Raw genomic sequence first — 18350 nt, forward strand, 5'->3', positions numbered from 1 at the left:
ATGCTCGTGCCTCCAGTGTATTTGTCCCCTTTTACAAAAGTGTTCACATGGCAGGGAACACCATTGTAATAAACTGGCAAAATTGCAGGTATTACAAAATGTAGACCAATGCAAACAATCATTCACTATTTGGCTGTGCAGCTTTGCAGAGCTTTTGTTGCTGCCTGTTGGATTATGTATTTTGGCAAGCCTCTCCATAGAGTATTTGTTTGGTTGCCTGCGTCTGTTGCTGTTATTGCGTGTTTTTGTTGTGAATGAGATCGTGCAAGTGGGACTGATTCCAGACAATCTGGGGCAGAGGAGTGAGAGTAAAATGTTGTGAAAAGAGGCTTAAAGATCCTGCAACAGTGTGCTTTTACTCATATGAAGTGATTTCATTTGTTCTACCTGTGAGTCGTTAAATCCTTATGATGTAGAAGGCACTGCCACGCTGACAGATAAAGCTGCTTGACTGGCATGGGCTCATTCTGAGCAGCAAGGCAAGTCTTCCTGGAACCACTGCTGAACATAATCAATAATAGATCTCTGATTACAATAACTGAAGAGTGGGATATGAAATTAAGCTCCCAACTGTTTACTGAATGAAATAAATCCATTGTATCAATATCTGCAAATGAAACAAAATAGGGGCTTTAAAATAGAGTCTACATTTATATGAATGTGAGTAATTTTAAGGGCACAAGTCTCAGGGGAGCTTGTAAAGTTATGGCTGCACACACACACACTTTCAAACACACACATTCCCTCTCTTATCTGTCTTATTGTATTTCTTATCCTTTCCTCTCCCTCCTCTATTGCTGGCTTTTTAAGAGGCACACCGGGGAACATGAGGCTTGTTGTCTTGCAGTAATGTTAAGATGCTTTGTCTCTTATCCTCACTGTTGTGAGCTCACAAACACACTCAGACACACTCAGAGGGGGATGTAAATGCAGTTAAAAGGCGGATCAGGGGGATTTTGGTGCCTTTTTTTCTTTTTTTTTTCTTTTGTCCTTTACACTCCTGAACCTGAGACATGAGATTGTGTGAATGTGGGTGCCTGTGTGGGTTTCCAGATGCCTGCAAGCTGACAGGGAGTGAAAGCCCAGACATATGTTAATCAGATGTTGTGATGATGGCAGAGCAGAAGGAGAGAGCGGGTGAGAGCACTGGAGGGAGGAACGAGGAGTGAAAAAGAAAAGATTTTTTTACAGATGGGGCGAGAGAGGAGACAGAAGTGAGAGGCATAGTGCAGGAAAAGAGATGTGCAGAGGAGGAATGAGGAGTAGAACAGAGGAAAGGGCTGGAATCGCTGCTTAGATTAAATTCAGAACTTAAAAAAATGAACGAATCGATTAATCAGTTAGTTAAACTGGACTTTGAAGTTAAATAGTTTGAATAGCCATACACTCGTGTTTTTTTTATATCAGCATTGAAGCAGTTGCAATCATTATTTCTTGACAAACAGTGACAGATAAAATGACTATCACGTACATCTTCATTTGCCCTATCTATTTTAAGTGCTTAAGTGTGTTCACACTGGCAGATACAACCACATGCAATGCATTAGGTTCTCTGTGTGTTTGGTGTTAAACTGTTGGCTTCACTGCAGTATTAGATGTGTTGTCAGGGGCTTGAAAATGTGACAGCTTGCGTGACAATCAAGGTTAAATGTTGCTATCGTCTTTTCCGGCAAGTGTGAACTTGGCATGTTCGACTTGGGAAAACTCTAAACTGTCAAATGCACTCCACAGTGAATACAGTTTAATACATGCACATGCAGTGATGGGGGGGGACTCGAAATGAGACACAACCTATGCATTGTAACAGGGATGTCAACCACTGCTGAACCCATAAAGGATTGTCTCAACTCCAGAGTGTCCCTCAATGGGACCTTTAAGCATTTTCCCACACTATGTTAGGCTTCACAACCTACAAATTCATTACTGAAGCTCAGTCTCATAAAACTGTATCTGGAACTATCTGGTTTCTTTTTGTAAAGCATATGTAGAAAAAATATATATTGTCAATAGAGGTGGGAATCATTTTGAATATCTTCAATTTAGATAACATTTCTGCTTCTTACCATCAATTCCAATGCTAATATATATATATATATATATATATATAATCTCAAAAGATTAATTTTTTTAATTAATAAGAAACATCTTATTGAAATAAGATGAAGCATTTGCTGTTAATGTAGCTATTTACAATGTGCTGATGCATAGTGGAATCATGAAGGCTAGTCAAACAATAGTCTGCATCTGCGTCTTTGCTCTTATTTCTCTTATCCAGATATCTGCTTGCTACACAGGCAGCCAAAAAATGCTGGCTACAGAAGAAGGTTTTCAGCAATTGCTGGTAAACATGCCGAACCATTGAGGTGCCATGGAGCAGAAACGATCAGAGAGTGCTGTAGAGTTGAGATTGTACTTTCCTCCAACAAGTGAACAAAATCACAAATTCTAAGAACTGAAATGCTCTAGAGATATTATGGGGTTTTGCCATGTTAGAACGAAACTGTCCCTAACATTTGCTCCACTCGTCTTGTCGAGATTTTGCATCCAGCAACATCAGCTGGTGAGACGCACAAACCTAGAGAGAGTCATCTGCAATTTTTTTAACATGTTTAATAGAAAAAACCATCAATTTTCACTGACTAATGCGTCAAGTACTACCTCTTTGTATGCTTCAGATAGAAAAAAAACTCATCTGTCATAGTTATAAGCTAAGATCCTTCGAGTTGTTGTTTTTCAGTGTATTTCAACCTAACATTAGACACACTGAAGACTAAAGGTATCATAAATATGTTGGCGAAAGAGGAATGTGGTTGTTTTTCTCAGAAGACTGCTGTGTTTAAATTACTGTTGTGGATTTTTGTACATCATGTTTGTAAGATTGCATTTTAACATAATGTGAGTTGGCTGTTACCTTGGCCAGGTCTCTCTTGTTAAAGTGATTTTGTGTTGCAGTGAGACTTCCAAAAATCAAGGTGAATTGAGGAGATAGGAATGTTTGTGTTTTTTTGCTTATATTTTCCATATTGCCACGTAAAATGGTAATACACTTCATTTCAGTTTGGCAATATTGAGCCATGACCTGGTGTGTATAAACACAGATATGCAAACTGAGAAGCAGGGGAAACAGATAATATAGAGAAAACAAGAAATAGAAAGAAATTATTAGAGAGAGGGGGAAACCAGGAGGTAGTGGGGGGTCGAGATGTGGGCCATTTCCACTCAAGATAGTTCAGAGGGGGTCGCAGAAGCAGCGGACGGCTGCTCCAAATGGATTTTCCTTGTTTGTAATGAGGCTACTTCTTGCAGAGCAGGTCTTTCGGGGTGTTGGGTGGAAAGAAGGACAGAGAGGCACATGGAGATAGAGAAGTAGTGAAAATGGTTGGAAGTTGTATGAGAGGAGCATCAGGAGGAGGGAGGCAGTCAAGGGAAACAATATGAACAGGATTGGAAAAGTATCCAGTCATAGATCTTTCAGCTGGTGTTCTGCTGTTGCCAGAGGGAGGAAGGGAGTAGGAGAGGAAAGAAGATGGGAGAAACAATTATTGCAAGCAGAGTTGGTCATTTGGAGGCAAAGAAATGTATGGAACACAGAGTAGGAGGAGAGGGGAGATTTGTGATTCAAGATATTACAGCTGTTAATGAGTTAAGGAGGAAAATCATATCTATGCTGCATTCCAAAACTCAAGTTGTTAAACTGCTATATACACATGAAAAATATGAAGATAAACAGAACAACATCTGGAAAAGTATTTTTTTTTCTCTTTAAACTATGTTCATTAAATGATCTAGTTGCCTGAGGCACATATGAACCTATTCAGCAGAGTGAAAGCACAAGCTACATGCAGGGTACTTGTGTTCTTCCTTGGCCTTCATTTTCAAACAGTGGATCAGAGGGTTTAAATGAGAAACATATGAGAGAGAACTTCACCCAAGGAAAAACTCTGTAAAGACAGTGACCTGTTTTAGCTTTTCTTTGATGTGAATTCCACAGCTCTGCAATCATGTTACCTTCCTACTTCTCTTCTCCTTTCTTATTTTTCCTCTCTTGTCCCTTTTATTATGGTGAATTTAAAGGGCTCTCGCCACTATTTTCTTTCTTACATTGACTTTCACTCTTTTGTTCATTTCCTTTCTCTCTCCTCTGAAGAGGAACACTGTGTAATAAGATTGAGATGGATTTTTTTCTCCCCACTACCTTACATTCACTATTTTTTTTTTCGCTCTCTTTTCACCATTTTCTGGTTCTAGAAGTCCTATGAGGTGTGTCATGGGCTTTTATGTATCTGTCATGTGCAAATAATCAAACCTTTATTTACTTCATACAGATGTTTCAGTGTCAGTAAGGGGCACTTCTTAACTCATCTCATTTTCATATTTGAAAGGGAAGACTGGGAAAAACTAGGACAACTGGTTTATAGAGGGACTGTGGACACGCTCTTGTTTAGTTCAATGTAACCTGGAAATAAATGTAACACGTCTTCATCCTATATTTCATGATATAAAGACATATATGCTAAGCCTCAATCCACAGATGATCTGGACGAAACACTGAGGCTTTGAAATTAATACGATCAGATGACACACGATGCGACAATGTGAGTAAACTAGGAAAAGGACAGAGCATTTATGAGAGTGAAAATAAGGGCAGAGAATGAAGCAGAGGGAGAAGTCAGAGGCACCGCACAGATGGTGAGCTGTCAGTGGCCGGCTGTGTGTGTGCATGTTTGTGTGTGTGTGTGTATGTGTGCATTGTTCATACCGCACATATTTGTGGATGCTACATGAATGTGGAGTTGATGTCTGCCCTTGCTTTCTTGTGTGCATCCATGCATGCATGTGTGTCTGTGCCCTCTGAGCTGAGGAGAGGCGCTGTATGCGCGCAGAGCTGTTCTGCCCAGATGGCACAGGCAAACAGACACTGCAAGGCTGGTAGAGTTGGCTCGGCTACCCAGTGCACAGTTGGCACTGCCAGCCACCATGTTTCCCCTATGTACTGGGGCGAGAATACCTGCTGCCAGCCTCCTGAGCTCAATGACTGACTGTCTCACTACTGACTTACTTACTCCGCTGGTAAACTTTCTCTGTTTGTGAGGGCCCTTTGACCTTGTGCCAAGATTAAACTTTCTATTTTTTTTTTTTTAAATTCATTGTTCTGGAGCAGCACTTTGCGAGTAAACAGATGCATCTGCTCGAAAAGAAACTCACACAAGGCACAAAGCATCACCAAATTGCCTGTCACAAGAATTCACATCACATCTTACGCATTTTAAATGGTTTCAATTGTACACAGCTGCTTTTTAATTAATTTGGTTGCTTCTATTGTTCTGGCAAGAGCTTTCATATCTTAATTTCATTGTCAAATAACTAAATAGTGATGTGTCTTAACACGCTGCTAAGATGATGCTGATCTATAGGCCTTTCTCAATGCTTTCCAGCTGAACGGCTTGATGTTTTTACTCTGTGTGTGGAGTCAACAAGCTGAAACATGCATTACTAAATAACCATCAAGACAAAAGGTCTGCATGAGTGTGAGCGCTTGTTTGTGTCTGTGCAGCAGATGCACAGGAATGCATGAGTCTGCCTCTGTGTGGGCTGTGGTGATGGAGCAGTTGTGGTGGACTTTATATCTCACATTCAGGAAGTGTAAACTAACCAGAGATGCATGTATCTCTATGTGGGGGCGCGTTTATAACAGCAATCCTCTTTGGGTATGTGAGTCTATAAGTGTGTGTGCTTCTGAGAAAGCAGCTGTGCAAGCAGCAGCGTGTGCCAGGTCGGGAACACTTAAGCAGAACCAAGACACTATGTCTGTGTGTGTGTGTGTGTGTCTGCATGTGTGTCTCTATTCTGGAGCATATGTGTGCGCGCGTATCAGAGCATGCATGTGTCTGTGTTCCTGTGTATGGAGGAGGGCCGGGAGTGGTGAATTTGGCCACCCATCTGTGCTAGGCTATTTCGCTACTGTTTCTGCGGGCACTCACAGAAACACACACACACACACACATCGTCACGCTCACACAGGCAGAGCACTGTGCCAGGCAAGCTGTTCACTAGCTGGCGCTGGCAACGCTCCAGAGAGAGTGGTGGCATCCATCTGTAGCACCGGAGAGTGCTTGTGTGCGGCTGTGTATCTGAGTCTGTGTGTGTGTCTGTGTTTATGCTGCAGAAAAACAAAACAATGGATCTGTGATGATGCTATTAGTAGTATCAGTAGTGGGTGTGAGGACAGAGTTCAGAGTTGTGATGTTTGAAAAGCTGCTGTTGTTTGATGGATGGTGGGAGGTGGATGTTGGGAGGACAGTGATCTGAAGTGCCTCCTGGAGAACAAAGACTGCAACATGCAATGATACCACCCACTTTTTTTTTGATCGTCTTAGTCATTGTCGTAGATATGCAGCTGTTGCATATAACAAAGGTGACATATTCAGTTTTTCTTTACTTATGTCGTTCAAATCCAGAAATACTGGATATTTATCACATGTGGCCAAGGTTTCGAATTCTTTTTTTTACCATCGCATCCGACCCAGCATGCCAACAAATTCAAACTGCAGTCTTCTTGACAAATGCTTGTGCACATTCTCGCAAAACAGTCAACTGCAGCAGTATCGCGGGCATTTAATGTAGGCTTATTCCAGCTCAAAATAACATGGTGCAGAGGAATATTTTCATTTTCATTTTAATATTTCCAGACAGCATATGTTTCTCTCACGCACATCAATGAACAGACAAGCTTTGCTTGAAAGACTGTGAAATGTCACAGAACAAGCAGGCCATGAGTGTAATACTTACAAACCACATAAATTGTAATCTTTGTTCCAGTTGATGGTTCAGCTACTCTGCAATGTCTGATCAAGGGTTAAAAATCGTGTTACTTTGTAGGTTGACAGTTTTCTTTTGGAACTTATTTTGGAACTACCATTTTAGGCAGTAGCCGCCTCTCTGCAGGCTTCCAGAATCCGGCCAATCAGAAGAAAGTCAGCTCTGAGTATAATTTTTACAGATTAGTTTGATCAAAACAGAATCTGGGAAGATTGTTTTGTTGGTCGGGATCATTTGAAGAGGTGTGAATGCTGTAATTTATTTTCACGTTGAGACCTCTTGAATGTGGGTATTTTGGTCCTTTTCCACACAAACTCGGGGGCAGTTTGACATAAATATGATCGCAATACACAGCAAAGACATCCGAACATACAGTTGTGGATTCTTGTTTTCAAGATTGTTTACTTCTTTTAAATGTACGAGCTATGTTGCTCATTACAGCTAAGTACAGGTGTCGGATCCACTGTTTCCTTGCAGCTTATCTTTATTGCATTGTGTCGGGCATCTGTTTGTTTGATAGTAGGAAATGCCAGTGTGAATGACAAATCCAAAAAGGACTAAACTTCTGCTTTGGTACCAACCAAACTAAAGTGTGAACACACTATAAGAGAGGGTGATGCCTCAGAGCCTCGGAGCCACAAGCACAAGTTACTTGTTTTGGACAGAAGTTCTACTAAGAGCCAGCAAAAAAGGCAATAAACTTATGTTAGTTTGTTTTGTTTCTAACTTTGAATCTTCCAAAGGTGCCCTAGTAGAGTAAAAAATACTACATACAAGTAATATCGCTAACAGTCCAGTGTTTGATTAAACAATATTTCTGCATCCTGATTTGGCCCATTTTTTCTGATTGTATTTGTTGTTTACGGGTTTGAGATGTTAAGGTTGGAAAAAGGTACAGTTTTGTGTGTCACCATTGTTATTGCCATTATACGGTTTGTGTTTCTATCATTCTAGGTGTTTACCTTGTTTACCTTCTTTCTTCTTGTCTGTGAGTGGACTCAGACGACAGGGAGGTGAGACAGTGAAAGGAGGAATTATGATGGGAAAGAGCCGAGGAGAAAGCATGTAATGGGTAGATGAGAGGAGACAAGACGCATCACTGACCTGGGATGGGTCATGGTGGTACTGTGAGTGTGTTAGAGTGGCAAAGGCCATTCCTCTGCTGCCTGTGCCTCCGGCCATTCTCTACTCTCAGCCACTCAGAGCCATTAGCCAACCACTGTCACTTTGCCGTACGCAAAGCCACATGCACACACACACTATAGAAGGCTGGATATGCACAGATCCAAGGTCTCACCAACCACAGCTCTGACTCTCTGCTTACCAGATGTGACTAAGACCTTGTTTTTAAACATCTTCTCCTGCAGGGCAAAGGAGAGAGCAGTGGGGGAGAAGAAGAGGGAGTGTAAAACGAACAAGGAGTGTAAAACGAACAGGGAGTAGCGTTTTTTCGGAGAAGGGGGGGGGGTAAAGGGGAGAGGGTTTTTTTCTCTGTTTTACAAATCTGGTTCTACTTAACAGGGCCCTGGAACACATTTCATAAATTGCAGACATATTTTTTCAGAGCGGTTTTGGGGAAGATAGTTAACCGGCAGTAATTTCCAACACATGGCAGCCGTCATGTGATATTTTCAAAACACCAGGCCGAAGAGTTTGTTCCCTCCTTTACTGCCGCCCCAGGAACCCTTTCTCTCTTACTGTTAGCCTCGGCTCTCTTTTTTTTCTGGGCTTGTCCTCTGCCTCTCACATTTGATTTTCCCATCTGTCTTTCATCGGCACTTAACGTTATCTCTTGATTTTAAACTCTTCCTTCAGCATCCTCACTTCCCTTATCCCTGCTCTTCTCAAGCTCTGTTTTCCACATCTGTTTCAAACCATCATCTTCTCATCACTGTCTGGTTTCCTATGCTTCACACACAATAACTGCGCTCTCAGTTAGCCTACAACCATTAATCCTTCCATCAATCCTTCCTCTCTCTCTGTGCCTCCTGCTCTTATTTATATTAACTTAAGCATCTTTACTGTCTGTTACAAACTGATTTCGCTCCTGCAGACAGGGGTACAATTCTTTTACCACGGACATACAAAGTGGGTTCCAATGAGCATGTAGCCACATAAGAGCAACATTTTCAAGCTGAGTCTTTGTGTGTCAGTGAGTCTCATTGTGTTTTAGAGACTGAGTGGATGTACCAGCAATTTTAATTGTATTTATGCTGCAAAGCAAAGGTCAAGTTTGTGGAGGTTCTTTATCTAAGTCACCAGAAAATCTTTGTGTCTGTAGACACAGAAATCCATTTCCATAATGAGGTTGTTGTCCCAACCAATAGCGTTGCTATTGATACTACAGCAGCATTAATTCTCAGCCAGACAAGTATGATTTACTACACCAAAATGTGAACTAAGGTAAAATAACGACTGTGTGAGAAGCTTAAGAAAATAAAGCCATGCGTCATCGGCATCAGGATGTGTGATGAGAGTTTTGTGTGAGCCCTCTGCCGGCGTTGAGTCTTGACTGGGAAAATACCCAGACCCATTTGGGCTCACTTTGCTTTGTGTCAGCATGGCATTAGAAATGAACTAATCTCCGCAAAGAAAGCCAAACATGGCTTTGCAAGGCTTATATCTGCTATATATCTGCCTACTTTCCTGAACAGCTATATTATTATTATATCATTAGCTTCTATATGTATTGAGCCCTGCTTGGCTCTGGAAAACATTTCACTATGCCTATAACATTGGTACATCTCTGTGCCTCATTCTTTGCCTCACTTCACCTCCTGTTTCCTTTACCTCCCCCTGACCCTTTTCTTCTGCTCCCTTCACTGTTTTTCTGTAACTGTATTTTCTGTAACCCATTCCTTTTGTCTGCCTTTTTCTTTTACAAGACCCCATAGTTCAATTTTGAGTGGCAACAATATGTGGCAGGAGAGTGTTCGATTTGAGTGGATGCGTAACGGGTGCTGTGAATCATTTTTATTGTTGCTTAAACACTACCTTCCTCTCTTTCTGCAAGAGAGACTTTATTCCAACAGATGGATAAAACAGACATTACAATAAATCTGTTTTTTAACAGTTTTTTAAAAAAAAAAACACGGTCGGCTTCTAATGTTATACGCCACATATGTTTCAGTGTCCAATGTGTGTGTGTGTGTGCGTGTGTGTGCGAATGTGTTTGCAGCATTTTGCAGGATGCATGTGTTTAATTAGTGTATTGTTGTGCTTGTGTGCATTCGTGCCTGCGTGTGTGCGTCAACGTTTGTGTGCTTGAACAGATGGTGTTAAGACCTTTTTGTGCGACTGAGAAATCTCCTTATGTTACGCTGAGAGAGAAATGCAGATATGATGGGACATGCAGAGGACTGTCAGCATTGATCAGGACCAGATCTGTTCGGATTGTACCATGACTCTTTCAAGATCTGTTTCTGTGTCATCAAGACAAAAAACTGAGACAAAAGTATAAGACAAAATGAATGCAAAGCGGACTTCAATCTTAAGAATATGTATGAAAAACACAAATTTTGCATATAGCAATTTGTCATGCAGTCTTTTTCATTATATTATTGTATTATATTTCAGTTACTATACAGCATTCTGTTGTCTAAAATAAGAGAAATATGCGATTAAGGTTCCCCTCACTCATGATACCAAAGAAAAGCAACATTTAACCTAAAGTCAAAGTTCCCCATCAATAAGAATCTTCAGTCTTGCAAGTGATTAATAATTAGTACAATATATTACATATTACATACCATGTTACATACCATTACATACCATGTTGAGTCAGTGTCAGGCCCCAATATAAGATGGACAAAGTGGGCCTGCGCATCTCAATGTATAATGATGCTAAGCTTGCATATCCACAGTTACCATTACAGTGCATCCTTGATCCTCAAATAACCCATTAAACTATAATTCAAACTTTATTTTAAAAAAAATTAATATCGAGACATGTAAGTAAAGTATGTTCAATGAATAACATCAGGGAAAAAGCTTCCCATTTAAGCCTAGTTACATACGTCTGTTAGTCCTGGCCACTGAAAAAAAGTGAAATGGTGGCAACAAACATTAAACTCTGTATTGGTGCAAACAGGCTCATCAGAGCAGGCCCTACTTTACTTGTATATATAGTAGTTACACCTGTGGTTACTATGCACAAGATAATTAGCATTCATTAAATTAGTTCTTTTGCAGGAAGGCAACATTACAGAGGGAAGAAAGTACATTACATCCCACTCTCACAAGAAAACGTGTAACGTGTTTTTCCACATTTAAAGTCATTCTTTTGTATAGTGGGTTGTGATCCTGGAGCCTCGCATCTACCAATTTTTAAGCTTGACCGTTTGTTTTTATTCTTAACCCTAACCACTTATTTATTAATATTTACATATCACCACATATTTCTATGCATAATCCCAACCAGCTGTGACTGACAGCAAAATCCAAAAGTTAGAAGTTCTTAGGCTGTATAGGGTGAGATGAGACTCTTGGTTCTCTTGCATAATAGCTAATGGTGTAACAACACCATCAATCCCACCCTACCTCTTTATAAGCACTTTTAAACATGCAATACTTGTGGAATCTGACGTTTGTGACAACTTCATGTAATGCAAAACAAGCATGTTATAATTTGCAAAAGAAAGCATAGGAGTTGAATGCTTTGGGAGTGTTGACATTTTTTTTTTGGCAAGCATACTACAAAACGTAGGTGATCTTTTAGCCCAGGAAATGCACAACAGTTTAAAATTTTTTGGGCCTTTATGTTAAATTCTGAACCTGCTATATTTTGCATTGGGGACCAACATGACAATTACACAATCAGGTATTGAACATGAATGTTTGATCTATAAGAAGAGTTGAACATACACGTAAAGTAATGATATGATGAAATTACAAAGTCTGATACTGACTGCTAATACAGAATGCTAATTTCTCTGCAAATAGAAAGCACCCCGTGGCCAACGTCCCTGCATCATTCACTGTAATGTTACTGAGAGACAAAATGAAACAGCAGCCATGAATTACCTTTAGGGAACAAAGTATGATCACCAGCCCTTGTTCACAGATGGGAGGTGTGAATGTATAAAGAAAAGAGAGGAGAGAAAGGAAGGAGAGAGAAGGAGAAGAGGAACAGGAATGAGATGGTGAGAAGGAGTGAGAGAAGGGAAGAGCACTGATGCTTGTACTTCTCCCCTCTGCATCCCGCATCTGCTGGGGAGGGGAATAAATTTAAAGAGGATGGCAATTATATGTGTGTGTGTGCGTGCGTGTGTGTGAGAGAGAGAAAGAAAGTTATGTTGTTTTGCATGCAATGTGCATCCTTGCAGCTGTGTGTCTGTGTGTGTGTTTGTGTTTTTGTGGGCTTGCGGTAGGGCGTTGCATCCATACATCTTCTTGACAAGCGGGTGGAGTTTGACAGGACATGCTCTGCATACTGTTCCATCTGGCTGTGTGTGTGTATGTGTGTGTGGCATTCCTCTTGCATACAGATATATTTTTCTTCACTCTGTGTGGACTCGGTCTGAATCTCAATCATCCCACCTGTCCCTCAGCAGTGCTCTTTAACACACCTGCCCTTTCACTCTCTCAACTGTTATCTGTCTCTTGTGTCCGTCCACGGTCCCTCTCTCCACACCTGCACCCGGCACACAGGGCAGTCGCCACGAGCCACTATCACACCATCTCAGTATCGCTTTGTCTCTTCCATTACCTACTCCATCTCTTTGCACATTATTGCGTTCTGTGTGTTTGTAGGTATAACGCACCCAGAGGCTCCGCTCTGCACAGACACAGGCATGTTGTGGATGTTAGTGCTCAATTTACAGTCTCCCCGCAGCTTCAGCGCCTCACGGTTTTCACCTCACCACCTACATATCATCGTGTGCACAAAATGTGTTTGTTGCCTGCGTGTTTATGGCACAAGTAGTGTGTATATGCATTTTCCATTTGCCTTCATAATGATGGTATCTTTTGTCTGACAATCTAGTCTGATACAATCTGGAACTCGAATAGGCGCCAGCACATCGTAAATAGTTTGCCACAGTTGCCAGCTCTCAAAAATTCACCCAGCGAGACTGAAATTCATTGTCATTCTTTTGAAGAATGGTATTTGTCTATGTGAAGTACTCTCAAGTGGCGCCACCTTTATCACATAATTTTGTGGGTCTTCAGTGGTTTGACACCAGCGCTCACATAACAATATGGAGACAAACATATGTACAGGTAATTTAAGCTCATGAAGTGAAGCTCATGAGTTTGTTTGACTCTATCTCCTCATGATAGACTTTGAAGTCATCCTATCCTCGACGAGTGATCTAAAATATCAAAGTTAGGCAATGTTGTCTTCATTTCATAATGTAATTTGAATATGAAATGACCTCCTGGCTGGGTGTGTGATGATGAAATGAAAAGGATTTGGTCTAATGTTGCATTCTTGCTTTGAGCAGTGGGTTAGAAAAGTCCTCTCTGTGACATAGTGAACCGTTTCTCAGGGACCACGCTCCTCCTAGATATCGTTCATTGCAACAACCTTGTTTTAGGCAAGTGATGTAACTTGCATGTAACCTTAGAAAAGGCATGTATCTCAAGTCAGCGGGGGGATAAAATCTTCTTTCTTTGAGCTCGGCTGAAAGAGAGTACAAGCAACAGGGGGAGAAAGGCGAAGAAAGGGAGAAATAGAAGAAAGAGGGAGAGATTTTTGCAAACAGTGAGGATCACGTAATCATGGACTTTACAAATAGATGATGTAAGTGTGAAGACATACTTGTGAGTGGCAGGTAGTTGTCCAGGGTTCTGCCTCGTTACTTGAACTGATTAAAGAAGTAACATAACGGAGTGAGTCCACTTTTACTTTGTTAACATAACAGAGAGTCTTTGTGAGCGTCTTTGGAGAGATTAAAGACAGGTTAGTATTATTCAGATTCCTGTGTTGTATTATCAGCTGTTGACAGAGAGTACAGTAAAGCCCAAGATACCAGTGTGGTTGCTGGGAAGCTTTCTGGTAGGTCAAAAGATTAATTGAATAGATGTCCATCAGTCAGTGCATGACAGTGTAAGTAGGCACAGGGGTCACAGGCAAAATGCTTCTAAAGCTACGTAGTCAAAGCAAATACCAGTTATTTCCTTGTGGAATCTTGTGATTAATTCAGATATCAGTGTAATTACCTTTGACATATTCAATATGATAGCTGCGTAACAACATTCACTGACGTGACACCACAGCTCATGTATTCTCATGGGTTCCAAGCTAGCTCTTCCACGAGTATTTGCACTAAGAGCTTTTTTATGATGGTACAGATAAAAACATGCATGAAGTGGCTACTGTTAGACATTAATCACTGTCATCCACAGGCATAATCAATAGGTTTGGCACCTCTGCTTGCACAGAGTGAATCAACACACGTTGAAGAGGCTCTTCTGTTCCCTCATATCTAATTGCTTCCTCTTCAGCGACTGTTCTCATCCTCTTCAATCCATTAACGGCTGGACGACAGCACTTCTGAGAAGTCATAATGTGAGTTGGGTAAAGTCACAGCACTCATCACCCCCTTTTCCATTAAGGCTCCACACATCAATACTCGTCCAGTTCTGGAGTACGATTAACTGGCCGCAGATCTGCTGCTTTCCTTATGATTTTATGCAGGCAGGACAGTAACATGGATAATAAATGGACAATAGATGTGCATACAGCCATTAACTTTTAACAGATGTATTAGACTGGAGAATATGCCCTAGATTTCAAGGTTGTTTAAGGGTGCTTTTTGAACTGAATTATGCATGAGGAAGCAAGCAATTTATGTATTTCAGCTGTGTTCTATTGCTATAATAAAATGAGAGCTTTTCTGATTGTTTGTCTGCTCATGTGTTTTTTAGCTTAAGAAATAAATCCCATATTTACTCATGAAAATGGGTAGCAAACAAACATACGCTGTGGGTTGTTCAATCATATGCCTGAGTTGTAAGATATATATTTATTTTTTTCCAAAACAAAGTCATTGAAAAGGGAGAATTGCCATTGATTCAAGAGGCATAGCAGAGTTGCAGAGCAAATGGATGGATACAGCCCTTGCTGGTTAGTTTGAAACCATTGATTTTATTGTGCCTATATTCTGTGTGGCACTCTAAATCAAATAAGAAGCAGAGGCGATGCTGTGTATAAGTCACACACGTGTATGTGTGAGGGTTTGTGTGTGCAAGATCGTGTTTTTGTCTGGATGCCTGTGTGCATGGGTTTCAGACTAATTCATTCTTTATCCTTCATCTTCACCTGAGGGACTGCAGATGAGTTTCAAATGCTTTCAGGGTTTGTTTCTCTCATCTTCATCCAATCATAATTCTGACCCACGTGTTATTCCCCAATTACAAGCCTGTAACCAAGCCCAACTTTTCATACTACTGCAGGATCTGCAGTTGCAAGCAGGAGTTCAGGTGGATTTTAATTCCAGACATTCTGCTCTTTTTAAAAATATTTTTTTGACTGATGCAAAGCACTCCATATGTGTTTATATAGACTGGTGTAAAACAATGCCAGTTTACAGAATGATTTGAGGTGGGGTCGTCCTGAGATCTGATTTCCAATTGTATTGGAAATTGTATTGTTTTATCATTTGGTTTTGTCTGTTCGTTTTTTCAATCTAGTCACAAAGATTAAAGTAATTTCACAAGGATTTAAATCCTAATTGTATGTCCTTCTATCTACCATTTATAGATCATGTGAGCTGGACCAGAAATAACCACCTAATTACAAAAGGCAATATACACATCTAGGGAAAGATTGAGCTCAAAGATTCATTGAAACCGAATAAGCACAACCATGTGTGAAATGGTGACTTTACTCCATTTGATTTAGGCTTGTTGAGTAGAAACACCGTGAGATCTATGTGTTTGACTGGAAAATGATAAATTACCATGGCTTCTGTCACCCGGCCATCTGTATTTTCACAGATTATATTATAGGCAGGCACACAGGATATGATAGCTGGCAGCCAGAGGTAAGACTATGTTTCCACGAGCTATTCTGCTATGTCCTGAGTTTATAGAATAAATAGTTCAGACTCTTTTATGGTGCTGAAACTGGAGTGGTAAACCTTTCAGTCTGGCCAGGTTGGCAGGAACAGAGAAAGGTTCACTGTATTGTGAGGAAAGAGGTAGAGAGGGAAAGAAAAGGTTTGGATAGTCACACTTTTCTGTTTGCCCTTTTTTCATTCTGACTTGTCCCTCATCTCCTCGTCTATGCTTTCTAAATTACATCTCTCCACTAATCTCTAATCTTTATCCATTCACTCTGATGTCTGCATTTCATCCGTTTTTTTTTCCCCCAAATTCCATCCCTAGTCTCCTTTGCCAAACTAAAACCATGCATAAGTTAATGATAACCTTAACATCCATTAAATCTTTTTAACGGAGATAACTGAAAAGCATGTGAACATGTGATGTCCCAGTTAGCCTATCAGATTTTAGGTTCTACTTTTCAGTTGAGGTCTGCATCCCCCAGATCACTATAAAAGTCACCCAGTGTAGAATAAGTGCCAGTATACTCTGAGACTGATGAATTGATTCAGTTGCAGAGAGAGCTAGAGTGGGACAGTCGCTCATGGTTAAAAGCAGGAATTTGTCTGTGGAAGAGATTCAGTGATCATTTACCTCTCTTTTCTGGCAGTATGGATTGGCAACTTTTTTTTTCCATTTCCGTTTTTCATCATTTATACACCACAAGACAATAGACCAAGGGGCTCTCAGGCTGCCAGTGTCACTACATTTATTTGAATTATTTCTGCATGATGGCGTTTACCAATCCTCCAGCAGCAGCTCACAGGTCTTTGTCACCTCCTGCTTATCTTAAAGCTGCTTTAAAAAATAATTTCTCGGTGACGGTACAGTAACGATGGTAAGCCTTTAAAGCCCATAGAAGCTAATCATTACGGTTCTAGTATATTCTGTCAGTCTTGATGCATTGGACTGTAGTTGGTTTGGATTTACGTTGCATAGAAGTTGATTGTTTCACACAGTTACATCATACTCCCTCTGCGGTCTTCTCAAAGGGTGAACATCTACTATAAAATAAACAAAACTGTGTTAAATGGGATTCAGAGTTATGGAACGCCATATAGCGTTTCAGTGACATCTCCATCTCTTACTTGCCTGCCTGCAAAAGCCAAGTAAGCTTGACTAAAATTCTTAGTCACGGTGCACCTAGACTGCTGCAGCAAGGCAGAGTGATAAGGCCTAGCCTACCGGCTTAGGCTATCCTGTCTCTTTCATTTTACGTAAACTCTCAGGATGCTAAACAATCAAATACTAAAATGTAGGTTTTCTGTGCTTTACAGATTTGTATAGGCAAAAAAAAAATAAAGAAAGAACAATGAAAATTATAAGCCATTGCATATGCATCAGGTTTAAAATGCTCACACTCAAGGGTCCGGGAAAAAATGAACTACAGGCCCAGCACTGTTTGTGGAACACGCATCTTCACTACCCTGATTACAGAATGCCTTTGCCCTCACCGTGCAACACATGCACATGCATCCACACCATGCTTACACTAAAGTTTCCATTGTCACACACTGAACAGTTGTTTGCCTTGCAGCTCCTCCTTTCCCTCCTGTATCTCCTTTGTCCTTTCTCCCTCCACCCTTCTTCCTCTGTGTTCATTTTTTTTATAATCTCCTTTTTACAATGTGTCACATTATGTGATAATGGTCTGTTGACTCAGCGATAGACTTGTTACCGCTTTTGCTGAGAGAAGTTCTGTATCTCCTCTTGCACGATAAGGACTCTGCCCTTGTGCCACTGCAGGACTCTGATAATGCCTTGTTGTTGTTCCCGTATTTTTGATACGGTTGGTTATCTGCTGAGCACAAAGCAACTGAATTTGGTGAAAATAGGCCTATCATCAGAGAAAATGTTTTGATAAAATATTTTTATCTTGGAAATGTCTTCCTGTTGAACAGATGCGAATATAGTATCCAGAGATACAAGCATTAAGGTGTGAGAGCGACTGTGTGTATTCGTTTGAGTGTAATGAGCGCTGGAGTCATTAAGTCTGGTGACCATGTGGCTGTTCAGGGCAGCACAGATGGTTGTGGAATGAAACCAAGCTTCACTGTAGATTTACCATCCTGTGTCAGGTATCTGCTTGTGTCTGTGTATATGCAGTGTCACCGGGGCACAACAACAGGCATGCGCTGCATGTACATGTTCTGATGAGCCAACTATTTTCAGATCTAGTCTGCTCGTTACACTCTATCTCATCAAATTACACTTTACAGTTTTTGGTGGCACACACATGCAGAATGACTTTTCTTAAGCCCTGTTATTAAAATCTTTTTCTTACCTTCTTTGTCTTTCTTCAGATCGCACTGGGAAGCGCTCCACCATGCCCGACTCACCTGCGGACGTCAAGACACAGTCCAGGTTGACCCCCCCTACCATGCCACCCCCGCCCAGTACACAAGGAGCACCCCGAAACAGCTCCTACACACCCACAACATGTGAGTAAAGTAGGACTTTTGCTTGCCATCAGAGATGCACATAAA

At 40.8% G+C, this 18350-nt stretch overlaps 1 protein-coding gene across 5 annotated transcripts in view; it reads left to right on the plus strand.

Annotated features, from left to right (window-relative positions):
• Positions 1 to 18350, plus strand: part of runx1t1 (RUNX1 partner transcriptional co-repressor 1) — a 58425-nt gene that overhangs the window by 15922 nt on the left and 24153 nt on the right. For 4 of the 5 annotated variants that reach the window (XM_072370555.1, XM_072370554.1, XM_072370556.1 and 1 more), the window contains exon 2: positions 18168 to 18305. In XM_072370555.1, the coding sequence (XP_072226656.1) occupies positions 18168 to 18305 (138 nt within the window). Of the gene's footprint in view, positions 1 to 14017; positions 14330 to 18167; positions 18306 to 18350 lie in introns of those variants that run through there. The other variant, XM_072370558.1, reaches the window with a different exon arrangement.

The sequence above is a fragment of the Leuresthes tenuis genome, unplaced genomic scaffold (assembly GCF_036924035.1).
Source record: "Leuresthes tenuis unplaced genomic scaffold, fLeuTen1.0.hap1 SCAF_18, whole genome shotgun sequence".
NCBI classification, from domain to species: Eukaryota; Metazoa; Chordata; class Actinopteri; order Atheriniformes; family Atherinopsidae; genus Leuresthes; species Leuresthes tenuis.